Genomic DNA, 20,544 nt, shown 5'->3' with positions numbered 1-20,544 from the left:
GTCAGGTGGAACCGTCATGCCCACAGGGTATATGTAAGTAGGGATCCCTCATGCCCACCCAGTAGACGAGTTCTTGCAAATGAGAAGTCTAATGATACCGTCTATCTAAAATCAATCAATCTACCTAGCAACCTCTGATGAGACCCTAATTTCTTCAAGTGATGTAAAACAGTGAATAGTCTCCTCACAAAGTAATCCAAGTCCTTCAGGTCCATCACTTCCAATGACAAGGTAATAGTATTGACTTGTTATAGGTTAGGATCAGGCTACCCTGAAATGTTGTCATCTATATTTAGTCATAAAACAGAGAAAATAAATGAAATATTCTGTCCCACTGGCTGGTATACCCCCTCCCCTGAGGAAGTTCATTATCTCATTCCATCCAAGTTATTCAATCACGAATCACTTTTATTTGAATGCCCTAAAGGTGATGACAACTCTCATATTGGGCATTGGCCTTGGATTATTCGTGATTGTAACCCTCTGGCTATCAGCGGGACTGATATTCGCCGTTGCTTTGAGAACTGACAAAAGAATCGGTAGCATTGCTGTTGCTATTGCAGCAGTCATTACTATAATTTTGGTCAGTGTGCCAAGAAGCTCTGAATATCCAACGCCTCATCGAGAAAAGGTAATTTTGAGGTGAATTTTATTGGTGTACCGGAATGCAAAAACGTATTCGCACGTATATAAACGTATATATTGTAGTGATTGTTAAATCGTTCGTCATTAAAAGTTTCGCTGCATTTTCCTGGGGAAAAATTACCAGTTCGCCCTGAATGCTCCATCCACTTTATAAATAATCAAATCTTTATGTCTTTCAGTCTTACGATCACCTCTTCATCTGGCGAGTGATCCTCCTGACGCTTCTAGCCGGCTCCTCCCTGGTAGCTCTCATAGCCTACATAAAGTACGACCTAATGGAATCCCAGAGGCCCAGGAAGATAACAAACTGGATATTTTAGTCGCCCCCACACGCTCAATTTATAATACAACCAATCAAGTTAAGTAATTTTACCTCAAGCTTCAAATAAACTCAACAAAATCATCAGCTCACCTCCGGAAGCTCAAGGCATTCGACCACTAAGTAAAAAAGAATCTACGATTACCTTAATAGTCATAAAAAAAATAATACAATGCTACATAAAATGCAAAACGTATTGCACCTGTCAATAAGAGCAATTTCACTTCTCTCCAGAAGTAACAAAAAATTTCAAATAGCAGACAACACTGAGTTTGTCACGAAAGTAATGAATAGTAATGTGCCAGTCATCGTGAATTTTCACGCCGAATGGTGTGATCCGTGTAAAATATTAACACCAAAGCTGGAGGAATTAGTGGGCCCCATGGAGGATGTTAACCTCGCTATCATCGATGTAGAACAAAATCCGGAATTGGTGCACACTTTTGAAGTCAAAGCAGTGCCTGCAGTCATTGCTGTTGCCAATGGCCTAGTTGTTGATAAGTTTATTGGGCTCGTTGAGGCCAGCATGATCGAGAATTTAATCAAGAAACTAAGAAAGCCAGGAGTCGATGAAAAGTCTTAATTATTGTTGGTTTTCTCGGTTTCGTTGAATTACACAAACGTACTCAAATATTTTATTTAACTATTGTGAACCTGCCTGTGTGACTTAGATTTAAAGCCCATGAGTTGCTCTTGGGGCAGTGGGCGGTATATCATGGAATGAACTGAGGAAGGCCGCGATACGATTATTTATGAAAATTTAATATTTTTTTAATCCATGTTTGAAAATGTTAGGGAGATGGACGAATTTTTGTAAATGCATTTTTCATAGATCTTTTTGTTCCCTAAAAAATGATTACATGAAAACGTTGATGTCTGTCGTTCATTCAGCGATATTTCTAAAAAAGGAGATTACAATTTCCTGAAGAGTTTTTTGTTCAATAAATAAAAAATCGAGATATGGCATGTAAATGTCTCGCATTCTTTCGAGTTGAAGATATTTTTAGAGAACACATGATGAATCGACTGAACAATCGGTGCTTCTGTTGATGTACAACTATTGAATAAAATATATGAATCAAGTTGAAATCAAATATGTAGGTGGGAAATTGAGTACACGTGTTCATTTGTAATTATGACTATTATTGTGTTTTTTTTTTCTTGAAAAATGTAACGTTTAATTTAATGCAATAGTAACTCTTGTTCTCTTTATTTTCGGAGATAAAATTGTATCATAGACTTTTTTCATTCATTGCCAGTGTAATATTTACGTACTACGGTATAATTACAAAATGTTCTCTTTTCTATGCCTCGTCTATTACATATATACACGAGATAATAAACAAATAAATCAAGAGCTCTCGGGTTTATCTCTCAATTTATTAATCCTCTTTCAGAATTCTGTAGCGAAGTAGTGAATGCTAGGAGAAGAATCCAACAAACTGAGAATTACGCGTAGGGAAATAAAAAAAAAATAGTTCTATGGAAAATTAAATATCTTTTAAGAAAACGCCACTTCGTTACTTATTCATATCTTAACAACTTAAATCGATCTTATGCCATAGGAAATTGCATTCGTTTAAGTTAAATCGATCTTAGAATGTTATAACTGCATCAATCAATTTTTATTTATGAGTTGCATCTTCAATACGATCGGATTACACTATTTCATATTTCTCTTGCTGGTCTCGTTGATATCGAGAGTTGATTTTATATGAAAATTCAAAAATTATTCTTCTCTTCGGTGATGGAAAATCGTTAAGGAAATTAAAAATAGCGTGGCTTATTATTTATATAAATCTGCTTCTTGAGCTTTTTATTCATTTTCAATTTAATTATTCAATTTGCCTAGTGCATTCTCCCCTTTCGCATAAATCGGCACAAGTCGTGGGCCAACTGGGAGAATTTAATTATTGATAATAGAGATAATAGGCCGGTAACAGTTGCATTGTTCGAATTTTGTTGTCATAGTTTGTTTCTATTAAAATTCATCTCTCTAGACTGTAATCGATAATTCATTAAACTAGTTGTCCCCAGCAATTGAAAGACTAGCTAAGTATTCATTTCTTCTGTATTTATTTATTTTTCATCGTCATCAGTCTGGTGTCAATCGTTTACACCACGATAAGGCAATGCTGTGATTCGCTGGTTATTTACACAATGAAAAGTAAAAGAAATATTAAAAGATTTTCGGTGTAAAAAATCTATAAAAAATTATTAAAATTACCTAGTCGGAGTTTCATGATTATTTAGTTCATTTTATAAAGTTTTTACACCAGAAAAATGTCAGAACCGCTGCTAGAAAGTAATAAGTAACCATTTTCCAATAATAAAAAAATATTCAGATTGAGCTGATGCCGAGAATTGAAACAAACCAATGAATTTCACAATTCAAATAATTTTGTCAGTCAAAAGTAGGAATTCAGTGTTTATAAACGAAAACTCAACTTAAAAAAGATCTTTAATGTAATATAAAATTCGGGATCATGTGAGGAAAACAGTAAAAAAAATACATTGGAGATATTTTCAAGGTGGTTGTGTCCATGGCAAAAAAATGTCAACCCTTAATTTTTTGCAGTCGGGGACAAATTTTAAACGGAAAATCACATTCCTGCTGGAAATTGCACCGAAAATACAATTAAAAATTTTTGACTCTCGAAAGGTGAACGCTTTTTCCCCGTGTCGGACCTTCTCTTCGGATGACCGTGTTTGTTGTTTATCGTTAATTTTGCGTATATATTGGGAAGTTCAAAGACTTTTTCCAATAACTAATAGACTATTGGATAAATAATCTGTAGGTCATGTTGCAAATACCCCGAAAAAAAACGAAATCCATCAAAAAATGTCACAAGATTTTTTTTTCAAATAAATAGAAATAAAAACTATTTCAAGATTTTTTTTCTGCAACCAAACCAACCACAATATTGAATAGATTCCAAATATGCGCAAAATTAATTTTACAATTGCACCCCTGATTTCATGGATCAAGCAAAAAATAAAAAAAAAACTGCTGATCATGAGAATATTCGAATAAACTCGAATCCAGGGCCAATTTAAGTGTTTTTGGCTGATAGATATGTTTCTCGCTAAATAATTTTTATTCATCTCCAGTCACCTCAAATATTTACTAAATTTACATAATATATCAGATACTTTTTGTTGTCTTTCACCCCCCAAATTATTTAACCTCTTAAACAATTATTTTTCATTTGGCTATCTACAGCTTAGTGACTAATATATATTTTTTCATAGTCTTTTTTTTAAAAAAATTGTAACAAAATTGTAGAAAAACACGAATGACGATATTTACAATTATTGACAGCCGCATATTTCTATTATTTTGGTTAATACTTTGTCGCTGTTCGGCTCAACATTAGTTAAATAATTCTCATATAGACAACAACGACAAGAGTATTTACTTTTATGTACAGAGCGTAGGACTCCATGTTTTTCATTGACAGTGGGATAATCCTTGAATAATATACGGTATAATACATAATATAGTACAATTGGTTTGGTATATATCGTTTTTCTTTGCAGAGGGAGATATTCCAAAAAACTTTCTAAGTTTAATTCTAATTTTTCATAAGTGCTGTAGTCGTCATTAGTATTTAATTCATAATAAAAATTGTAGCTTGACAAAGTCAGAGCAATCCCTCCCCTCCAATTAATAAAAACGCGTGCAAGAAATTTTTACCTAAAAACCTAACGAATTTTTTGAGGCAATTCTATTGAATTCCTCTTCAACTATTTCTATGAGTTTTTGGTCAATTACATTGAAATATTCAGTGGAATATATTCTCTAGAAAAAGCACTATCCTATTGAATTTTTCACTACCATTTGTTTTATTGAACTTAAAAACCCGCATCTGTAGCCAGTGCTTGAAATCCAATGGCATTGTCTTCACAAATTCGCTACGTTTTTTCAAGAACTTACTTCCTGCGCACCATCAACATCCTCTCCAGAATATTCTCCGCAAAGAAAAACCTCAACAGAATTACTTTATCAATGAATTAATCACTCTTAAGGGAGGAATGAAGCTGCTAATTAATCACGAATAATCAATAGTTAAGCAGTAACCCTTCATTCATCCATCACACGCCTTTTGTTGAATAAAAAAAAAATTCCCTATTACCCTAAACTTCTGCACCCAAGTCCCTGACGCCCTGTTCAGCAATGGGTACGTATTTATCATCAATCTTGACAAGAAGTATGACTTTATCGACGTGAGAACGTCGATTAGGATCACGATGATTGGGCAGCCACCGGTGGACAACACAGCCCTCCATTCCCCTCTCTGGTACCCAGTGCTGCCAGCCCGTTCTTCCCCCCTGTTGTCTCATTCTCTCATCAGGCCATATGACATCGATCCTTCGACCAAGATTTATAGCATCGTATACCTGATTGGGATCCATTATCCTAACTCGTTGAGATATTTCGTCTTTCTCTGGCTTCGAGAAACTGGTTTCACACTTTGATTCGGTCTTTATGTCGTTGTTACTGAGGAGCCCAGCGAGGGATGCTAGGGTCGAACTTGTCGGTTTCCCCACTGAAGCTAGAGAGCCTCGATTGCCACTGAGGGAGCCGGTGTTTGCTCGTCCCAGGGACCCACGACCCGTTGAACCTCCTATTTGACAGCCAGACTCCATTGACTGGGAGCCCGAAGTGTTGTGACCTGATTGATTGAATCCCACTGAAAGAAATAAGTGAGATAGGGAAGACTGTAAAATTGTGGAATATTGTAAAATTTTTGAGAGTTTAACAATTAAATAGTTCAATAGAAACCTACTACGATTGCCTTCCCAATCTTCTAGATTATACAACCTTTATCTTCACAATCTCTTTTATATCGGAAAAAGACCAAAGGGCAACTCACCAAAATTAATATTATGAGCGGTGACATAGGCCCCATCATTTCCGAAACCTCCATCATCCTGCACGGCAGTGCCCCCACTGGAGCATCCCTGTGCACACCTTCTCCTGACTTTCCTCCAGAGTTTAAGAACATTGCTCTTAATGACGGTTAAGCTCAACGGTCCTCCGACAATAGAGCACAACTGTTCATTAGTCTCAGCATAACTCGTGGTCAACGGTGACACATAAATGGGATAGCCAATTGGTTGATCGCACGAGCTATTGATGATGTTCCTGAGGGCCTGCTTGGCATTCTGAATGGATCCCCGCTCAGAATTCCGGTTTCTGAGATAAATCAACTCCTGTTGCTGTCCCGCCCAGAGGCCCCTCACACACTCCCTGTTCATCTTAATAAGTCTGAAGCTCAACAATCTCTTGTTCAGCATGATGACCTTGTACTCGTCGATGCCATCATCGAGAATGTGCCTCAATGCCAGTAAACTGGGCGCTCCACTCAGCACAGCATTCCTCCACAGTGGATCTGCCTCATGACTGATGACAAGATTTTTGTCATGATTGTCGATCGCCTCGAACAGGGCTGCAGGCTCGTCATACTGCTCAGGACTCATGAAGTGATCCTGATGAAGCTTCAGCGCCATCCGCACTCCTTTCGCCACGACGCTCCTCAATAGATCAACATCATGCAGCACCCACTCATCCCTGATCGAAGTGATTCTAAAATCTCCCTTAAACAGCGCATGAAGCCCATAAAGAAAAAATTCCACACTGGAGACAGTATTATGAGAGGCAGCTCCTAGAACTCTTCGCCCCAGAAGACTTAGCGCAAGACACAGAGACACCAGACAGGAGTCCCGAGTTCTCTCCAATGATTTGTCACTCTTCACAGCGCAGAACTGAATCCAATCGAGATACACATTGCAAAAGCTACTCCTGGTGATACCACTGGCCCTGAAGTCAAAGTCCTCATCGATATTCATATTGAAGACAGGATCTAAATCCACAAAGTTTTTCTCAAGAGTTGGCCTCAATGCTTCAATTATGTCCGAGTTCTCCAGCCACTGTTTAAGCTTTGTTGATTTAATCGCATAAAATACAATACTCTTCACGTAATAAGTAACCAAGACCTTTCGGAAGTCGAATACTTGGAGCATCGACCCCGCGGAATTATCGGAGATGGAGTAGCCTTCCAGAACGTATTTGGCACTAGCTACCTCCCAAGCTAGCCAGCGTTGACCGAATGCTGCATTCATACTGAGAACATTCGAGAAATGACCCATCTCACAGCAGCAGCAGTTGTCATTCTCCTCGATGCTCTCGGAGATCGCTTCGACCTCTCGCTGTTGGCAATAAGTTCCTTTGAACTCCAGCCCTCGCAATTGGAAGGTGACGAGACCGTTCCCCAGTTGGACGACGTGGACGAGGCAGTTCAGGTAGTCTGATGCCAGCAGGAAGCAGTCCCCTTGCTCGACATTGCCCCATCTCCCGAGGGCCAGATCCCCATAAAGACTGTGCTGGAGAGATCTCGTCAACTGCTCGTAGAATATGGAATTCAAATTGTTGTCGTCAGCCCCAAGATTTCTCTCCAAATGCGAGGACATTCTGGTGTTCGAGTGATCAACCCTTCTGGTCTTGTAATCTCGTTCCCAAAATTTCAACGGTCTGACATAGCTGCAGATAAATATTGCGCTTCCTAGCAAGGGATTTAGAGGTGTACTGAGGATTGCTGATATTGTGGCTTGAACGAACAGCATGGCGGAATGAGGGACTGAGAAAGGCTGGGCGAAAGCGTGAAAGGCTGAGCCCCAGGTGACCTGCCAGGGCGCAATGTAAGTCAGGACGAATCTCAGCTTCAGCAACAATTCGTAGATTTTTGCGAAGGCTATGCTAGTGATGAAGTAGTCAACCAGGAACGTTTCTGATAGTCCTGCATAATCTCGTCGGAAGAAAAGGACTGCGAAGACGATGACGAGGTACCTCGAGGCGGGATCTGCGTAGGACGATCTCAAGCTTTTGAGGCCACAGACAACAATGATCAGGGGCCCTACACTCGAGCCGAATTTCTTGACTATTTGTGGAGAACTTTCTGTCAGAGCTCCTAGGAAGACGAGGGGGTAGAGGATGTTTCGCTCGAGAAAACAGAGACACACGTAGATTTTCTCAAACCACATGATCTTGACAGGTTGTTTGACTTCAAATTGAGCATGCTCGTGAGATCTCAGGACTGGTCTAGCGAGACACAGCCAAGGAAGCTGTTTCCTGAGTTCTGGAATTATATAATGAAGGAGGAAACCCAGGCAACTGGTGATTCCCCAGAGGATAGGGTTTAACTCTGGTTGAAGGGCAGTGAAAACTGTTGAGGAATGAATCGCGAAGGATAATACTCCAATAACAGTACAGACTATGAGATCGTTCTTCAATCTGGCTTTGACCGTTGTTCTCAGCTTTTTCGGAAGGGGATCAACTAATTCAGAATCCGAGATTTGCTCTCCCACTTTGATTTTAACATCCTTCTTTCGCCCGGAAGTTCTGATTTTGGTTTCTTTGTAAATAGCAGCTGGTGGCTCTCTTCTGGAGGTGTTCTCTATAATCTTCGCTTCCATTTCTTCGAGGTACATCTCGGGAGGCCACAGATTCGTCTTGACAATGTCCCAGATTACACTAGGATCTGAGGAGGATCTGCTGAGATGATAGGAAATAGCGACTAGTAGTCCGGCGAAGATGGAGAACAGAATGTGCTGGGAGGACTTGGGCTCGGTCAGGGCACCGTAGGCAAAACCATAGAGTGTTGCAACTGTAATAACACTCCGAGCTAAGCAGTATACCGAAGATACGAGCCCGGTTGTCGCTGTGCCACCGAACAAATGTATATCAAGATGCTCGCATATATACATCAGGAAGGTATTGATCTGGGGAAACAGGCCCAACGAGAAAATAATGGGAAACGTCAGCAGAAAAATCATCAACACGTTCCTCATCTGCATTATCACATCATAGTCGGCTACTCTTACCCCGTAGACTCGAAAATCAGATGTCTTGAAGTTTTTTAGCACTTCATTAAGGACGAGAATTGTACTCGAAACGATGATGTAATATACAGGTCTTGAGAAGACGATGATCCTATTGAAACCATGTGTTGGAGAAGCCGCGTCGGGTTGCACTGACTTGAGTAACGAGTATTGACAACCTGCCGTTACAAAACAAAAGATGAAAGCGAAGATATCTTTGTAGAAGCCCTGCTGCAGCAACCTTAGCCCCAATCCAGCAACAAATACAGCCAGTAAAGTCGAAATTATTGTCTCAATAACTGATAGATTTCTATCTAACAACGCAAGTAAGGATAGCCTGTCGAATCTCACTTTGATATGCGGTAATCTACCAATCTTCCATTTATAATAATGTCTCGTGGGTTTCGCTTTCTCCGCTGGGCCATCCAATCCATCGATGAAACGATTCCAAGACAGACCAGTATTGATGTCCGTTTCTAAACGATTCGGAGAAGGGAAGGTAGGCCTTGGGTTGGGATTCTCTACTACATGAGACCTCAACGTCTCAAAAAATGTCTCAAACCGTTTTTCACGATCTGACATCAGCCGGTAAATCTCCCGCTCTGTCAACTTACTAAGTTCAAAGTGAGTGGCGCTTAGGACATCAGATTCCATCGGTGTTTGAGGAAGTCCCCTTTTTGACTGGTTGTTTGTGGGGCTCGATAATACAGGTGGAGTATCAATGATCACAGTTAATCCTGCTGAGTTTAGAGACAGGCTGCTGTAGCTGTTGCTCAAAGAGTCAGCTAGCTCTAGGTTCCCATCCAGTTGTGGATAATGATCAACTCCAAGTTGGTGTCTCATTAGCAACGTGTTGAGAAGCTTGTCACTAGGACCGGGAGGAATAGGGACTGATGTCGCTACTCCGGAGCCCTTCTCGTCGAAGGTGTAGGCCAGCCATCGACCGTTATCATCACGATAGCAATGAACTGCACCTTCAGTCGTGTCGTTGTGATTTGTCGCGAGGTGACATTCTCCGTTTGAAATCAAACCGAGCAGGGCGGCTATTGGTGCGAAATCCTCGCGAGATCCATAACGAGGACCTGCTCGGTGCGCTCTGTGATTACTCTTCAATATTCGAGGGCGATTTCTACGCGGAATGAGAACGGGAAGTCTACTGGGGCCGGGGATATCCTGCGTGGGCTGAGGGGCCTGTGTCTGATATTCCGTGTTGAGTTTTAGGATCGCTTCCTTCAGTCGCTGATTCCTAGGGCCGGATTTTGAGAGGAGCATTGAGAGCTCATGGTTCGAGCCATTGGGGGGCTCCAATTTCGGCTCGGGACGCTCGCGACGGATGCAATCCTGTCGCATCAAGGGGCGTCGTGGCTCCGCGTGAGGGGACGTTGGTGATGGCACGGCGGAGAGGAGTCGGGTGACTTTGGGAGATCTCGGACGCTTTTGCTTCGGTATTGCCCCCTGATGACGCTTTGATTCGAGAGGGGGAGCCTGGGGGAGCAGGGTCTTCTTGACCTCGTTGTCGATGCTCAGGGTGGTTGTACTCGAAGAACCTGAGTCTGGGTCTTTTTGTTGGTAATCTAGAAGAATGTGGGGTGTCAGTTGAACACAACAGCGCTAAGAATTTTTTTTATTTGAATCAAATGAACACTGCGAGGACAGTGATTCGTTACGGTCTATATTGGATCGTTATAATTTCTTCGGAACTAGGAAGTGGCCGACTTCAACTTTGTTAGGGAGGTGAAATGAGTTGGTGACACCGTCGATCGATTCGTTGCCATTTGATTCAAATAAAAAATATTTCACGGAAATAGATTCAGTACTGGTATTTCTAGGTCTAATGATGCCTAATCCCTACAAATTTGTCATAGCTCTATTCGAGGCTTTGTTTTCCTAATTTTGAAGACTTACAGTCGGTACTAGCTGTTTGTAGACTTCCTGAAGTGGAGGTATCTTCAGAGTGCGTGAATGTCCAATGAACTGGGTAGCAGAAATTGATAATAATTTTTGGGGCTTATTTTAAGGGCGCGGAAAGTCACTATTCCCTAATTTTCATAACTGCGCTATTGATTGAATTTGCATTGACCTGAGATTAACATTGGCTTTAGATGAGCTTTCTCCCTGCTCTTATCACATCTCCCCTTAGAGAGAGAGAGGGAGAGAGAGAGAGAGAAAAATGTTTTATATTGCAAGAATGATTTTACAGAACATTTCTTCGGTCCCATTGAGGCCTTCACAGAAAAATGCGTTTTTTATACTCTTGCAAATAATTATTCAGTGAATATCTGCGTGATATATGTGAAAAAAAATCATTCGACCATTCTTCCACCGAATATTGTCTAAATCATAAATTGCAACGAAATTTTTCATCTGGTTAAAGAAATATCTGACGTCAGCACTTACATAAAGCGCTTACAAATGTTAATCAATTCCCAGTACTCACTTTTGCTTGCCCAAGGCTCCACGACACAGTCTCCATTTTCAAACAGCCAATCAATACCAACGATACTCCCCGCGTTTAGGGGATCATCCAATTTCTTTTCTCGACCATCTGCAACATCTTTTCGCCTCTCACTGTCCGACAATTCATGGCTACTTTGGCTAGCATTGCTAAATCTTCTCTTGTATCCTGGCTTGGCCTCCTCGAGAAGTGCCTCACGGGAATTGGCAGAGTCATCGTCGATAGCCACTTCTCCATTGAACCTCGAAAATCTGTCCTCAAACCCACCAGCACTTAAACTACGATCACGATTGGGAGGTACACTGGACTCTCCTTTCGTTTTTCTTGCTAACAGTGGACTGTAGGAGTCACGCAAACTATAACCACCTGCACTCTCATTTACAAATTGCTCGTCGCTCTGTTCAGCTATTGGATGGACTATTTCCGAACCATAACTCGGATATGGGAGTAACTGAAGCTGATTACGCTTTAGGGTATTCTGTCTTAATACCTGTAACGATTGACTTCTATTAATACTCATCAAATATCAGTTTATTAATTGCATGTATACCTTTAACAGTTAATTACTTACTTTTTTCGTATTGATTGTTTCTAAACTCTGAGGATGCAGTGGCAAATTATTGTCATCTGATGGACTAGCATTTTTACTAGTCGCATCAATTGTTTCCAAACTCTGGGGGTGCACCAGCTGTTGGTGTAATTTTTTAGCAATTACCTGAAATCAAAATAAATTGAGTAATAATTATCTTAATAAGTCATGAAGAAATTCAAGCTTCGCCATTGTATGACTACCTCTAAAGATTGTGGATGCGTTGGCATTTTAATCTTATCCATCTCTTTATTCGTCTTCGATATAATTTGTTCAAGACTCTGTGGATAATCAGTGATAAGATGTGTCTCCATTGGCACAGAATTGGATCCAAGCCTCCTAACACTCTGATTGGACTTCCAATATGGATAATCTTCCCCATGCTGTTGCTCCAGCTCCAACGAACTTGTCTGCTTAATTCTACTTCCCTCGAAGCCTGTCTTGGAGGTACCCTGCTTCGAGTGTCTACAGTGGGAATCTGCAGACGCATGTCTACACACACCTCCACTCTGCAAACGTCTTTTTCGCCACTCAACCTCATCATATACACTCATCACAGTTGTCTTCAATTGCTGGGACTCTTCAGAACTCTCTGAACTATTTTTACGATGTATTTCAACTTTCAAATCGATCGTTGAATTTGGCTTTTCGCGATTGTACTCTGATGTTATACTATCAGCATCAGCACTCACTGCATTCTGTTCGATGTATGAATTTCTTGAGGAACATTCCACTGGTGGCGTGCTGGTTTTTCCTGGAGAGGTTATTAAGGGATTAGAATTAGATAATTTTTATTAAATGCGAATTATTGAACCTCATCAATTGTCTTATCAATTCTCAAAGTTCTCGGAATCCTCACAGGAACCTCCTCAAGAATTCCTCGTACACTGACTTAAAGAAAAGACAGAGAAAGAAAAGAAAAACAAATTTACCATTTAAAATTTGAAGTTCAATCCCAAGGTCAGCCTGATCGAGGCACCTGTCAAGGCATTTACTACGTGCCGCCCTTTGCTTCTCGCTCTCTGACTTTTTGAGGCTTACAGCTGGTCCTGGCTCCTCGAGACACTCGCTGGTATCGTAAACACAATGTAGAGCATGATTCACACATTTTATCGTGCCAAAGAGAGTGACGATGGAGACACAGTAAGCGAGCCATACGTAGAAAGTTGGTGGAAAAAACTGGAGGGAAGAAAAATTGCAGATTACTCATGAGCATTAAACGTATCAGAATAGGCCCCATGTTCAGAAAAAAGTTGAACTCTATCGCTGAAAAGTTTTACGAGTTAAACATTTAACTCATAAATATTTTTATGAATCAATGACGACTGATCTGTATCATCATCTCCAGGAGGTCAACATTCTTCAATTTCGAAGACAGTGTAGAATTTTTAGCAGGAAAATTTATTAGCAATAAGGAGCCTTCCATTCCTCATCTAACTTAGTGACTTGGTTCTGGAAGCTAGAAAATCTAATGTCTCTGCACGAAGCAATATTCTTCGAACGTGACTCAATAATGAAAAAAAACACATTTGTATAGCAGAACCCACCAGATAAATAGTGAATGGCAAACAGAGTAGAAAGAGCCACGTATAAAGATGAAATGTGTTGCAAAAAACATCTAAATGTGGATCGTAGAACCATCCTCCAGTCAAACTCGCCCAAACACCTTGTCTCAATATTTGCAGCGATTGCGAACCCATTCCAGTGACGGTATTGCCCCTTCACCATCTTCCCATAACCCGTATTAAATCACTTCTTTTTTCACTGTTCAATCCACCACTGGAGCACACCTTCACTCGACAGTAACAATCATGTCTCCAGAGACTGAAAAAACTTGTTTTACTGAACGTCTAATGTAGCCAGACAGTACGAAAATACACAATTAAGACAATGCATCGTCTTATTTCTAGTCTGTTCTGTACTCTTGGTTCCTTGAGCTGCCCCTCGTTCTTATTTATCGTAGTGACCAGTTGTGATGAGACTGATGAGTAGATTGGAGTGACTTTATGTGTAATTAGGACATGATTCGAACAATGATTCGTTTTTTAATTGGAAGGGAGTTTTGAGGATCTCTCTCTCTCTTTTTTATTATTTTAGGTATTTAGTTTTCCAATTCTTCCCGTTTTTGCAGACGTGTGGGGACTTTTTACACCCACAAATGTTACTATTTGGAGGATTGTGGTCGGAGAGAGGTGGCGATTGGCCAATGGGAATATTGGAGAGAGAGGAAGGCGATGAGGTGAGGTTTGGTTCGGTTGACTTCCGGTAAATGAGCCTTTATGAAGTGGTGTGACTGTTGATTTGATCTTTCTAATCAGTTATAAACAGTCTTTGATGATTATTAGAGGATTGAGATGGCATTTAGATATGCAATGAGGAGTCTCTGTAAGATGAGAGGGGTAACCATGGTGAGACAAATCTTTGAAGACATTTTAGTTGGCTTAACCTTACTTTTTGTTTATTGTTGGCTAGGTGGGAATCGGAATATTTGCAAAATGCGAGGGTTTTGAAACTAGCGGTTTGAAAGAGGAGCAGCGCGTTAAGTTTCAGGTGAAGGACTTTGAAAAACTGTCATTCGATTATCTCATAAAACAGTCTAGCATTGAGGCAGTTAATAGTGCCAGCCAGGCACTTACTGTCACATATTCAGCTATTGAGATCACTAGCAATGAGTACAGGTAAGATTCAATGAGTAATGAAAGATGGATCATTGATGATTAAGAATTTATTGAAGATTGATCCCAGGGAACTCTTGGGGCAACTGATCAATCTGATGGAGGAGACAATGATTACCGAGATCAGTGATGAACATCAAGATTTAATTATCGAAGTTAGGCTGGAGATGGAGAGCAAGAAAGAAGTTTTGACTGTAAGTCTTGTAAAAATTTCCAAAAAATTCGCATGGCAACGAGTTTTTAAATATTGTGATGACTTTTAGCGACTCCTAGGGTACATGGAATACGTCCAGGAAATGGCAAAAGCGGTGACGAACGTAAGTTTTCTCGCTGGAATGGATAATCTATCAATTTCGTTGTCTGAAAGGATGGAAGATGCACAGAAACAAAAGGAGAGAGAGGTTTGTGACAACAAAAAACTGGAGACAGAGTACTACAAAATCCAAGAACAATGTGTAAGACAAGGTAAGAATACTACTGTTTCTTGAAAACCAAATTATATTTTCAATTGTGCATATAAATGATATTTATTTTCCAAGCGTTTCTCCAATTTTTTTGTATCCTATTGCTTCAAGGTGAAACGAGAGAGAAGTCCAGGAGTTCAGACAGTGCGAATGTGCCGGAAGAGTTGGATTTGGACTAGAAGTGAACGATTTGTACATAGCGAGGGATGACTTGTCATTCAGTACTGAAATGATGAACAATAAATTCTACATAAAAAAGTAATGTTTCAAATGGCCTCGAAGGGATAAGCTTTGTCGAGAAATGTTGGAAAATATTTTCTGCGAAAAATTTTCAAAGTTGAAATCATTTTCCTGACATTCTTTCGTTAAGCTTTTGCCTTGAAGAACATTTGCAAAATATTGAATAAAATCTGTTCATTTGCTCTAATTACACAGTTTCTTTACAAAGTTTGATCTTTAGGATGTTTTTTCATTTTCAATCCACCAGGGATCGAGATGAATTGAGACGATGTGACGACCTGGCACCATCACGAGCCCCAGTGCCCTCGCTTCTGTGTGATCCTCGGAGAGAAATTCCTCGCATGAACCGAGAATAACGTTAGCATCTCGATCAGTGCATAAGAACGCACCTGTAAGGACCCTTCCATCAGTCATTTTTATTCTCAACAGTCGATTCAACCAGGAACGTAGCTTTCGTTTGCCAGAAGTCTCCTCACTCGGTGATGTCTGTATGAAAAAAAACCAGTGTATCTGTAGCTAAATGATCTTAGAAAAGTGATAATGTGATTTTGCCATTGTTTTTGAACTATTTTTAACAGAATAAAAAATAAACTGGGGCGCGAAAGAGTTTTTACATTTATTTTGAGACTTTATCATTAACCAGACTATGCAGTATCGAAAAAATATTAAAAAATAGTCCCTCGTGTTATGCTTAACCACTACAGTGAAGAAAGAATACAAATATAAAAGCTACCTCTCCATTTCCAAGAACACACTCGTTGTTTTCTGTCACAGAATTCGACGTTTCTTTCATTTTGTTAAAAAATTTTCAATTTATTACTTTATCAATTCAAATAATTTCTTGAAGTACACAAACGTTCTGAAGGAAAAAAAATATTCACTTATTCTACACAATTAATTTTCTATTCAAACCATTGTACAACTTTAGAGGTGATTAATTTCTTCTAATCTTTTTAAACCGTGGATTAAAAATTAAGCATTGAACATTCAATCATTTTTAATTAGTCCTTGTAATTTATTCAAAATGTGTACAAAAATATTTTGTTTGCCAAAAGTCCAGCAAAATTTTGAAGGTTAAGAAACTGAAGTTGGCATTACTAGGAATTTCCGTAAGGGGGACAATAATCGCCCACTACAAAATTGTGCGGCTAAAGGCTTGAAGCCGCTCCATATATAAAAATCAGCAATCTCCCCTTTAATCTCTGCTATAATTCCTGACAATTGGTTGTTGATTATGACTTTTTCAATAAGAATATTACTTTGCGATAAGGGAAATGGTTTTCATCACAAAATTAATGGGATTGCTAATCATTTTCCGGGGACATTTTGCAATGAGAAGAACGAACTTTTGCGTTCCGTCATAAATGAATTTATTGTTCATTTTTATAATTATTCCCGAGTGTCTGAGTCTCATTGGTAGCGAAGAAGACGAAAATTTTGTGGCTACTGGAGGAAATCGAAGAGCATTGGTCTGTAAATTCGGAAATCATGAGTACTGGCTCTTCAAAGAGAGGAAGACTTGGCCAGAAGCTGTACTTCAATGTGAAAAAGAGGGTACGGAAATCGCCGAGGTCCGAGAGATGGATGAGGCGAAGAGGCTTGCTCAAATTATGATGAGAAATCGACCCGGTAATTGGACTTAAATTAAGACGTTAAGCACCTTTATAAATATTTCCCACAGTGATCGACTATCATTTGTGACATTTCAGATGCTATCGAGAGTGCGTGGATCGGTGGCTACGCAAAAAACAAGACCCGTGGCATTACCTGGCGATGGATATCCACAAACGAGGAGATATCGAAGACAATTCTGTGGCGTGAGCCGCAAAAAATCATAAATAATTCGTCAGTTCGGGGTTGTCTCCTATTTGACTGGCACCACTGGGAGAACCCGGCGTTCATCGAGTTTCCCTGCGATAGACGACGGGAATACATTTGCCAGCGAATGACAAACGATGGGACGGTTCACCCCGACCCTTCATCCCCCGCACATAAATCGACTTTCAATATATCGCCTACAACAACTCCTTCGACAGTTACGACTTCATCAGCCGCTGCGAAATTTATTTCGACGATAAATATCAACTTCTCCTCAACATCAGCAGAACTTCCTAGTGACGATCATGATTTCACAACCGTACCTCTAGTGACTTTCATAAAGCGAAACAAAATTCGAACGACTACTGAGGATTACCAGGAGAGAAACGATGAGGATTATTATAACTACGATGAGATGGATCATTTAAGACTGGCGATAAGCACGAGAGAACCATTAAGCCCCACAACAACGCAGACGGAAAGTCCTCTTATGGTTCCTCCAAAGGACGAAGGAAGAATTCCGATGACCAGGGGAAATCCGGTAATTTTCCCTCCGGAACCTGAACCGCGAAACAACGTGAAACCCCTGAAACTTTATTACGCATTCGAGGGTCCACTCGTGGCGGCCTTGAGGGAGAACATGACCGGAGGATCAAATTCTCATTACGGGCGAAGGTATCAGAAGTACGTGGCAGTCACGAAGACACCATTGAAAACGACTCTTTCCCAGATCAGAGGCAGAATTTTCGGGGGATGAGTAATAGGACTGTGAAAAATTCATGTTTCTTTTTCCCTGGAGTTGCTTTAGAGATTGTAGACTTAGATTCTGAGATATCGTGAGAGAGTTTTACGAGACCACTAAATTTCCATCGAATGAGAGGAAAATAAAAGAGAAGTCAGTCTTCCAGAGTCAAGCGCAGAGTGTGCGATCGTAACAGATCAATTTACTTATTTTCTCCATACAATAATAATAATAACAACAAGTGAAGAGTTTAAATTATTCCGCTGCTGAGTTCATTGACAAAGGAGATCCACTTCTTCTTCCAAATGTTCATGGCACGTGCTTGTTCACCCGGTGAGAGGCTGCTGTAGATAATTGAGTTCATAGCGAGTTGTTTGAGCGCCCGTATATCCGCATTTCCGGACATGATGCCCATAAACGCCTCGTAGAAGTCGTAACTGAGTGCTCTGGAGCCCCACAGGCCTGGGTCATCGTTGGAAATTACCACCGGAACTCCCTCAGCGAATAACACTGACGCTGGATGATTTCGCAGGTCCTTGACGAGCCCCAGCACTTGATTAGAAATTGGACAGACTTCAATAGCAATTCTATTTAACTTGACATAGTCCAGTACCCTCTGATGCTTCATAATTGCATAACCGTGGCCGATTCTCTTGGTATTGAGTAGTACAGCGTCAATCAAATTTTCGTCGGTGCTCGTACCGTACCAATTTGTTTCTCCAGCGTGGAAAAAAAAGTTTATCTGTTTTTTCAATTCGTTCAATCTATCGGCATATGATCTCAGGGTTTTTCCCTTGTCCTCTTGACCGGCCAAATCAAATCCTGCGATGAAATCGGGATAATCTCTCTTTAATTGTACAACTCTGTCCATGAAACCGTGAACTTTTGCGTCGCTCAGCATTCTTCCTTTTGTGTATATTATTTTCACACCGATGAAGTCGGGGTGGTCATTCTTGAACCTGAAAGGGGTCATGATGTAAAGGAGGTCTTACAGAAAAAGAAATTTTAAGAAAAACAACCGCATTCAGATTACTTAAATATTTGAGACCGACTATTTTTTTCAGTGATAAGAAATTAAGGAACTCTTCACATCGTAAAGTGTCGATATAAATTAGCTCTATCAGATAATTATTTGCAGTAATTATCCTCCTCGATTAGCGACTTACCTCTGTGTAACTTTCTCAAAGATCCCGACGACCTCATTATCGCTGTATCTTCTTCCATCAAGATCATAAAGTTTTGGCACTCCCGATTTAACTTCCACATACAAAACATTGTCATCGTATAATTCTTTGAGTCCCTGGTAAAAATGGTCCTCGGCGACGGGTTTATACCCAATAACCGGTGTGATAAAATCGAAAATCTGTTCAAACTTTATCCAACCAACGTCTATATGTGAATACACCTGTTCAGGATTCTCCACAACCATTGTCAGCTGCTTCCGAATCCTTTCATTAATGGATTCAGCAAGAATTGGATTTTTTCTTAAATGACTCAAGAGTTTCCAGTCGCAATCTCTTGAGGGTGTTCGGAAAAATTGAAGCTCGAGATCACCATTTCTGTCACAGACGTACAAATTTTCCCTGAATGTTGCGTTGTAGATCCAATCGGCGTGGACCATAGCTTTGTGGTGAACATGCAGAACTGCACCCTTGGGGAGTTTCTTAATTATTTGGAATACCCGGGATTTCTCAATATCCCCGAAGGCTTCGAGGAAATTTCTCGCTGGGAGGAATATGTCGGGGTTGAGAAATGCTGAAAATAGGAACGTGCGATTAAAGAGATATTTGGTGCATCATCACCCATTCCATCCTGCTAAAATATAATTAATTTAATTGCGGAGACGGAATTAAATAGTAAAGAGCACAAAATAATCATATTGAGAAACGGATCAATCAATGAACTGAATCTTATGGATGGAATGAATGCACTTACGTGTATTTATTGATTTGATTGTGATACACTGACCTTTATCGATCTCCTGCTTCTTGTGAATCATTAAACGTGTGTTGGCAGCTCTCTCTTGGCCTTCTAGGGGGAGATTGCCACCAATGGATTGAACTGCCTCCTCATGTAAAATATTGTGCCGCAGGGCCCAGTAATTTGGAGTTGTAGTTGGTGCAGATGAGACCAATACGATAGATAAAATGGACAGAGTGACGATTCTTTCCATCATCATTGAAGAATATGACAACGTTAATGAACAGCAAGAATGAAAGATCAAATCACTGGTCGGGAATTTCAAGTTGTTAAAGGGTTTTTTATATTGCTAATGATTCAGCTCGAGTTGCAACGGCGAATAATGACAGGATACTCGCATATCCTCGAGTTCAGTGTACAAATGCAACAGTTTTAAATGGTCGTGGAGTTTTTAGAGCAGATTAATTGGTCTATAGAGTGTATTTGGAAACACTTGTCCTCCCAACCGTATCAACATTTGACAAGTAAACACTGTTGACTGCTCCTTATATATTCTCTCTGCCTTGATAGGACTATTCAACGTGTAAATTTGGACACGAATTACCTTTTGCGTATTTGATGTGTTACATAAATTTCTGGCCTCATTACAAATGATTAAATTATGAAGAATGATTTGTAAGTAGTTGAAATTGTGATGGTAATGAATTTCTATCTCATGTTATTGATTATGCAATCATTGCGGGTGTGAGAGAAAAGAAATTATGAACTTTCACGCTAAAGAAATGATTAGACCACC

The 20,544-nt window shown here is 40.1% G+C and overlaps 6 protein-coding genes across 8 annotated transcripts; 3 read left to right on the top strand and 3 right to left on the bottom strand.

The window, feature by feature from the left end:
- The first annotated feature begins 24 nt into the window (after positions 1 to 24).
- On the top strand, positions 25 to 2,321 carry LOC135162042 (thioredoxin, mitochondrial). Its single transcript, XM_064120127.1, has 3 exons — positions 25 to 231; positions 428 to 631; positions 825 to 2,321. Exon 3 carries the CDS (start codon positions 1,137 to 1,139, stop codon positions 1,545 to 1,547), a length of 411 nt encoding a protein of 136 aa, XP_063976197.1. The 5' UTR covers positions 25 to 231; positions 428 to 631; positions 825 to 1,136; the 3' UTR covers positions 1,548 to 2,321.
- Positions 2,107 to 13,591, bottom strand: LOC135162022 (pecanex-like protein 1). 2 transcript variants are annotated; one of them, XM_064120072.1, is made up of 8 exons: positions 13,437 to 13,591; positions 12,822 to 13,068; positions 12,093 to 12,643; positions 11,872 to 12,015; positions 11,283 to 11,790; positions 10,751 to 10,819; positions 5,842 to 10,419; positions 2,107 to 5,658 (listed from the first exon to the last, which is right to left on the bottom strand). In XM_064120072.1, exons 1-8 carry the CDS (start codon positions 13,587 to 13,589, stop codon positions 5,102 to 5,104), a joined length of 6,807 nt encoding a protein of 2,268 aa, XP_063976142.1. In that variant the 5' UTR covers positions 13,590 to 13,591; the 3' UTR covers positions 2,107 to 5,101. The 2 variants fall into 2 exon arrangements, with proteins under 2 accessions (XP_063976142.1, XP_063976143.1); XM_064120073.1 differs by lacking the exon at positions 10,751 to 10,819.
- A 167-nt stretch (positions 13,592 to 13,758) lies between these two features.
- LOC135162037 (uncharacterized) lies at positions 13,759 to 15,887 on the top strand. The gene is made up of 7 exons (XM_064120121.1): positions 13,759 to 13,899; positions 14,021 to 14,297; positions 14,362 to 14,567; positions 14,635 to 14,758; positions 14,828 to 15,029; positions 15,140 to 15,286; positions 15,516 to 15,887. Exons 2-6 carry the CDS (start codon positions 14,244 to 14,246, stop codon positions 15,205 to 15,207), a joined length of 654 nt encoding a protein of 217 aa, XP_063976191.1. The 5' UTR covers positions 13,759 to 13,899; positions 14,021 to 14,243; the 3' UTR covers positions 15,208 to 15,286; positions 15,516 to 15,887.
- LOC135162043 (N-alpha-acetyltransferase 38, NatC auxiliary subunit) lies at positions 15,045 to 16,353 on the bottom strand. 2 transcript variants are annotated; one of them, XM_064120129.1, is made up of 3 exons: positions 16,002 to 16,353; positions 15,473 to 15,754; positions 15,045 to 15,252 (listed from the first exon to the last, which is right to left on the bottom strand). In XM_064120129.1, the coding sequence occupies exons 1-2, from the start codon at positions 16,059 to 16,061 to the stop codon at positions 15,485 to 15,487; spliced, it is 330 nt and encodes a 109-aa protein (XP_063976199.1). In that variant the 5' UTR covers positions 16,062 to 16,353; the 3' UTR covers positions 15,045 to 15,252; positions 15,473 to 15,484. The 2 variants fall into 2 exon arrangements, with proteins under 2 accessions (XP_063976199.1, XP_063976198.1); XM_064120128.1 differs by having other exon boundaries at positions 15,460 to 15,754; positions 16,002 to 16,352.
- A 71-nt stretch (positions 16,354 to 16,424) lies between these two features.
- On the top strand, positions 16,425 to 17,843 carry LOC135162035 (uncharacterized). The gene is made up of 2 exons (XM_064120109.1): positions 16,425 to 16,897; positions 16,978 to 17,843. Exons 1-2 carry the CDS (start codon positions 16,633 to 16,635, stop codon positions 17,841 to 17,843), a joined length of 1,131 nt encoding a protein of 376 aa, XP_063976179.1. The 5' UTR covers positions 16,425 to 16,632.
- Positions 17,844 to 18,050: 207 nt separating this feature from the next.
- Positions 18,051 to 20,450, bottom strand: LOC135162030 (adenosine deaminase 2-like). Its single transcript, XM_064120098.1, has 3 exons — positions 19,797 to 20,450; positions 18,995 to 19,583; positions 18,051 to 18,787 (listed from the first exon to the last, which is right to left on the bottom strand). The coding sequence occupies exons 1-3, from the start codon at positions 20,005 to 20,007 to the stop codon at positions 18,079 to 18,081; spliced, it is 1,509 nt and encodes a 502-aa protein (XP_063976168.1). The 5' UTR covers positions 20,008 to 20,450; the 3' UTR covers positions 18,051 to 18,078.
- Between the last annotated feature and the right edge of the window lie 94 nt (positions 20,451 to 20,544).

This window comes from Diachasmimorpha longicaudata, chromosome 5, assembly GCF_034640455.1.
Source record: "Diachasmimorpha longicaudata isolate KC_UGA_2023 chromosome 5, iyDiaLong2, whole genome shotgun sequence".
Taxonomy (NCBI): Eukaryota; Metazoa; Arthropoda; class Insecta; order Hymenoptera; family Braconidae; genus Diachasmimorpha; species Diachasmimorpha longicaudata.
This window is presented reverse-complemented; position numbering and strand designations above follow the sequence as displayed.

Excerpts from the sequence above, each read along its gene's own strand:
- LOC135162042 (XM_064120127.1), top strand. The coding sequence starts at position 1,137 with ATGCTACATAAAATGCAAAACGTATTGCACCTGTCAATAAGAGCAATT.
- LOC135162022 (XM_064120072.1), bottom strand. The coding sequence starts at position 13,589 with ATGGGTTCGCAATCGCTGCAAATATTGAGACAAGGTGTTTGGGCGAGT. Across the intron at positions 13,069-13,436 it reads TGCCATTCACTATTTATCTG|TTTTTTCCACCAACTTTCTA; the intron begins GTGGGTTCTGCT and ends TCTTCCCTCCAG. Across the intron at positions 5,659-5,841 it reads CGCTCATAATATTAATTTTG|TGGGATTCAATCAATCAGGT; the intron begins GTGAGTTGCCCT and ends TATTTCTTTCAG.
- LOC135162037 (XM_064120121.1), top strand. The coding sequence starts at position 14,244 with ATGGCATTTAGATATGCAATGAGGAGTCTCTGTAAGATGAGAGGGGTA. Across the intron at positions 14,298-14,361 it reads AGATGAGAGGGGTAACCATG|GTGGGAATCGGAATATTTGC; the intron begins GTGAGACAAATC and ends ATTGTTGGCTAG. Across the intron at positions 15,030-15,139 it reads AGAACAATGTGTAAGACAAG|GTGAAACGAGAGAGAAGTCC; the intron begins GTAAGAATACTA and ends TATTGCTTCAAG.
- LOC135162043 (XM_064120129.1), bottom strand. The coding sequence starts at position 16,061 with ATGAAAGAAACGTCGAATTCTGTGACAGAAAACAACGAGTGTGTTCTT. Across the intron at positions 15,755-16,001 it reads GTGTTCTTGGAAATGGAGAG|ACATCACCGAGTGAGGAGAC; the intron begins GTAGCTTTTATA and ends TTTTTCATACAG.
- LOC135162035 (XM_064120109.1), top strand. The coding sequence starts at position 16,633 with ATGAATTTATTGTTCATTTTTATAATTATTCCCGAGTGTCTGAGTCTC. Across the intron at positions 16,898-16,977 it reads TATGATGAGAAATCGACCCG|ATGCTATCGAGAGTGCGTGG; the intron begins GTAATTGGACTT and ends GTGACATTTCAG.
- LOC135162030 (XM_064120098.1), bottom strand. The coding sequence starts at position 20,007 with ATGATGATGGAAAGAATCGTCACTCTGTCCATTTTATCTATCGTATTG. Across the intron at positions 19,584-19,796 it reads GAAGCAGGAGATCGATAAAG|CATTTCTCAACCCCGACATA; the intron begins GTCAGTGTATCA and ends TCCTATTTTCAG. Across the intron at positions 18,788-18,994 it reads TTTGAGAAAGTTACACAGAG|GTTCAAGAATGACCACCCCG; the intron begins GTAAGTCGCTAA and ends GACCCCTTTCAG.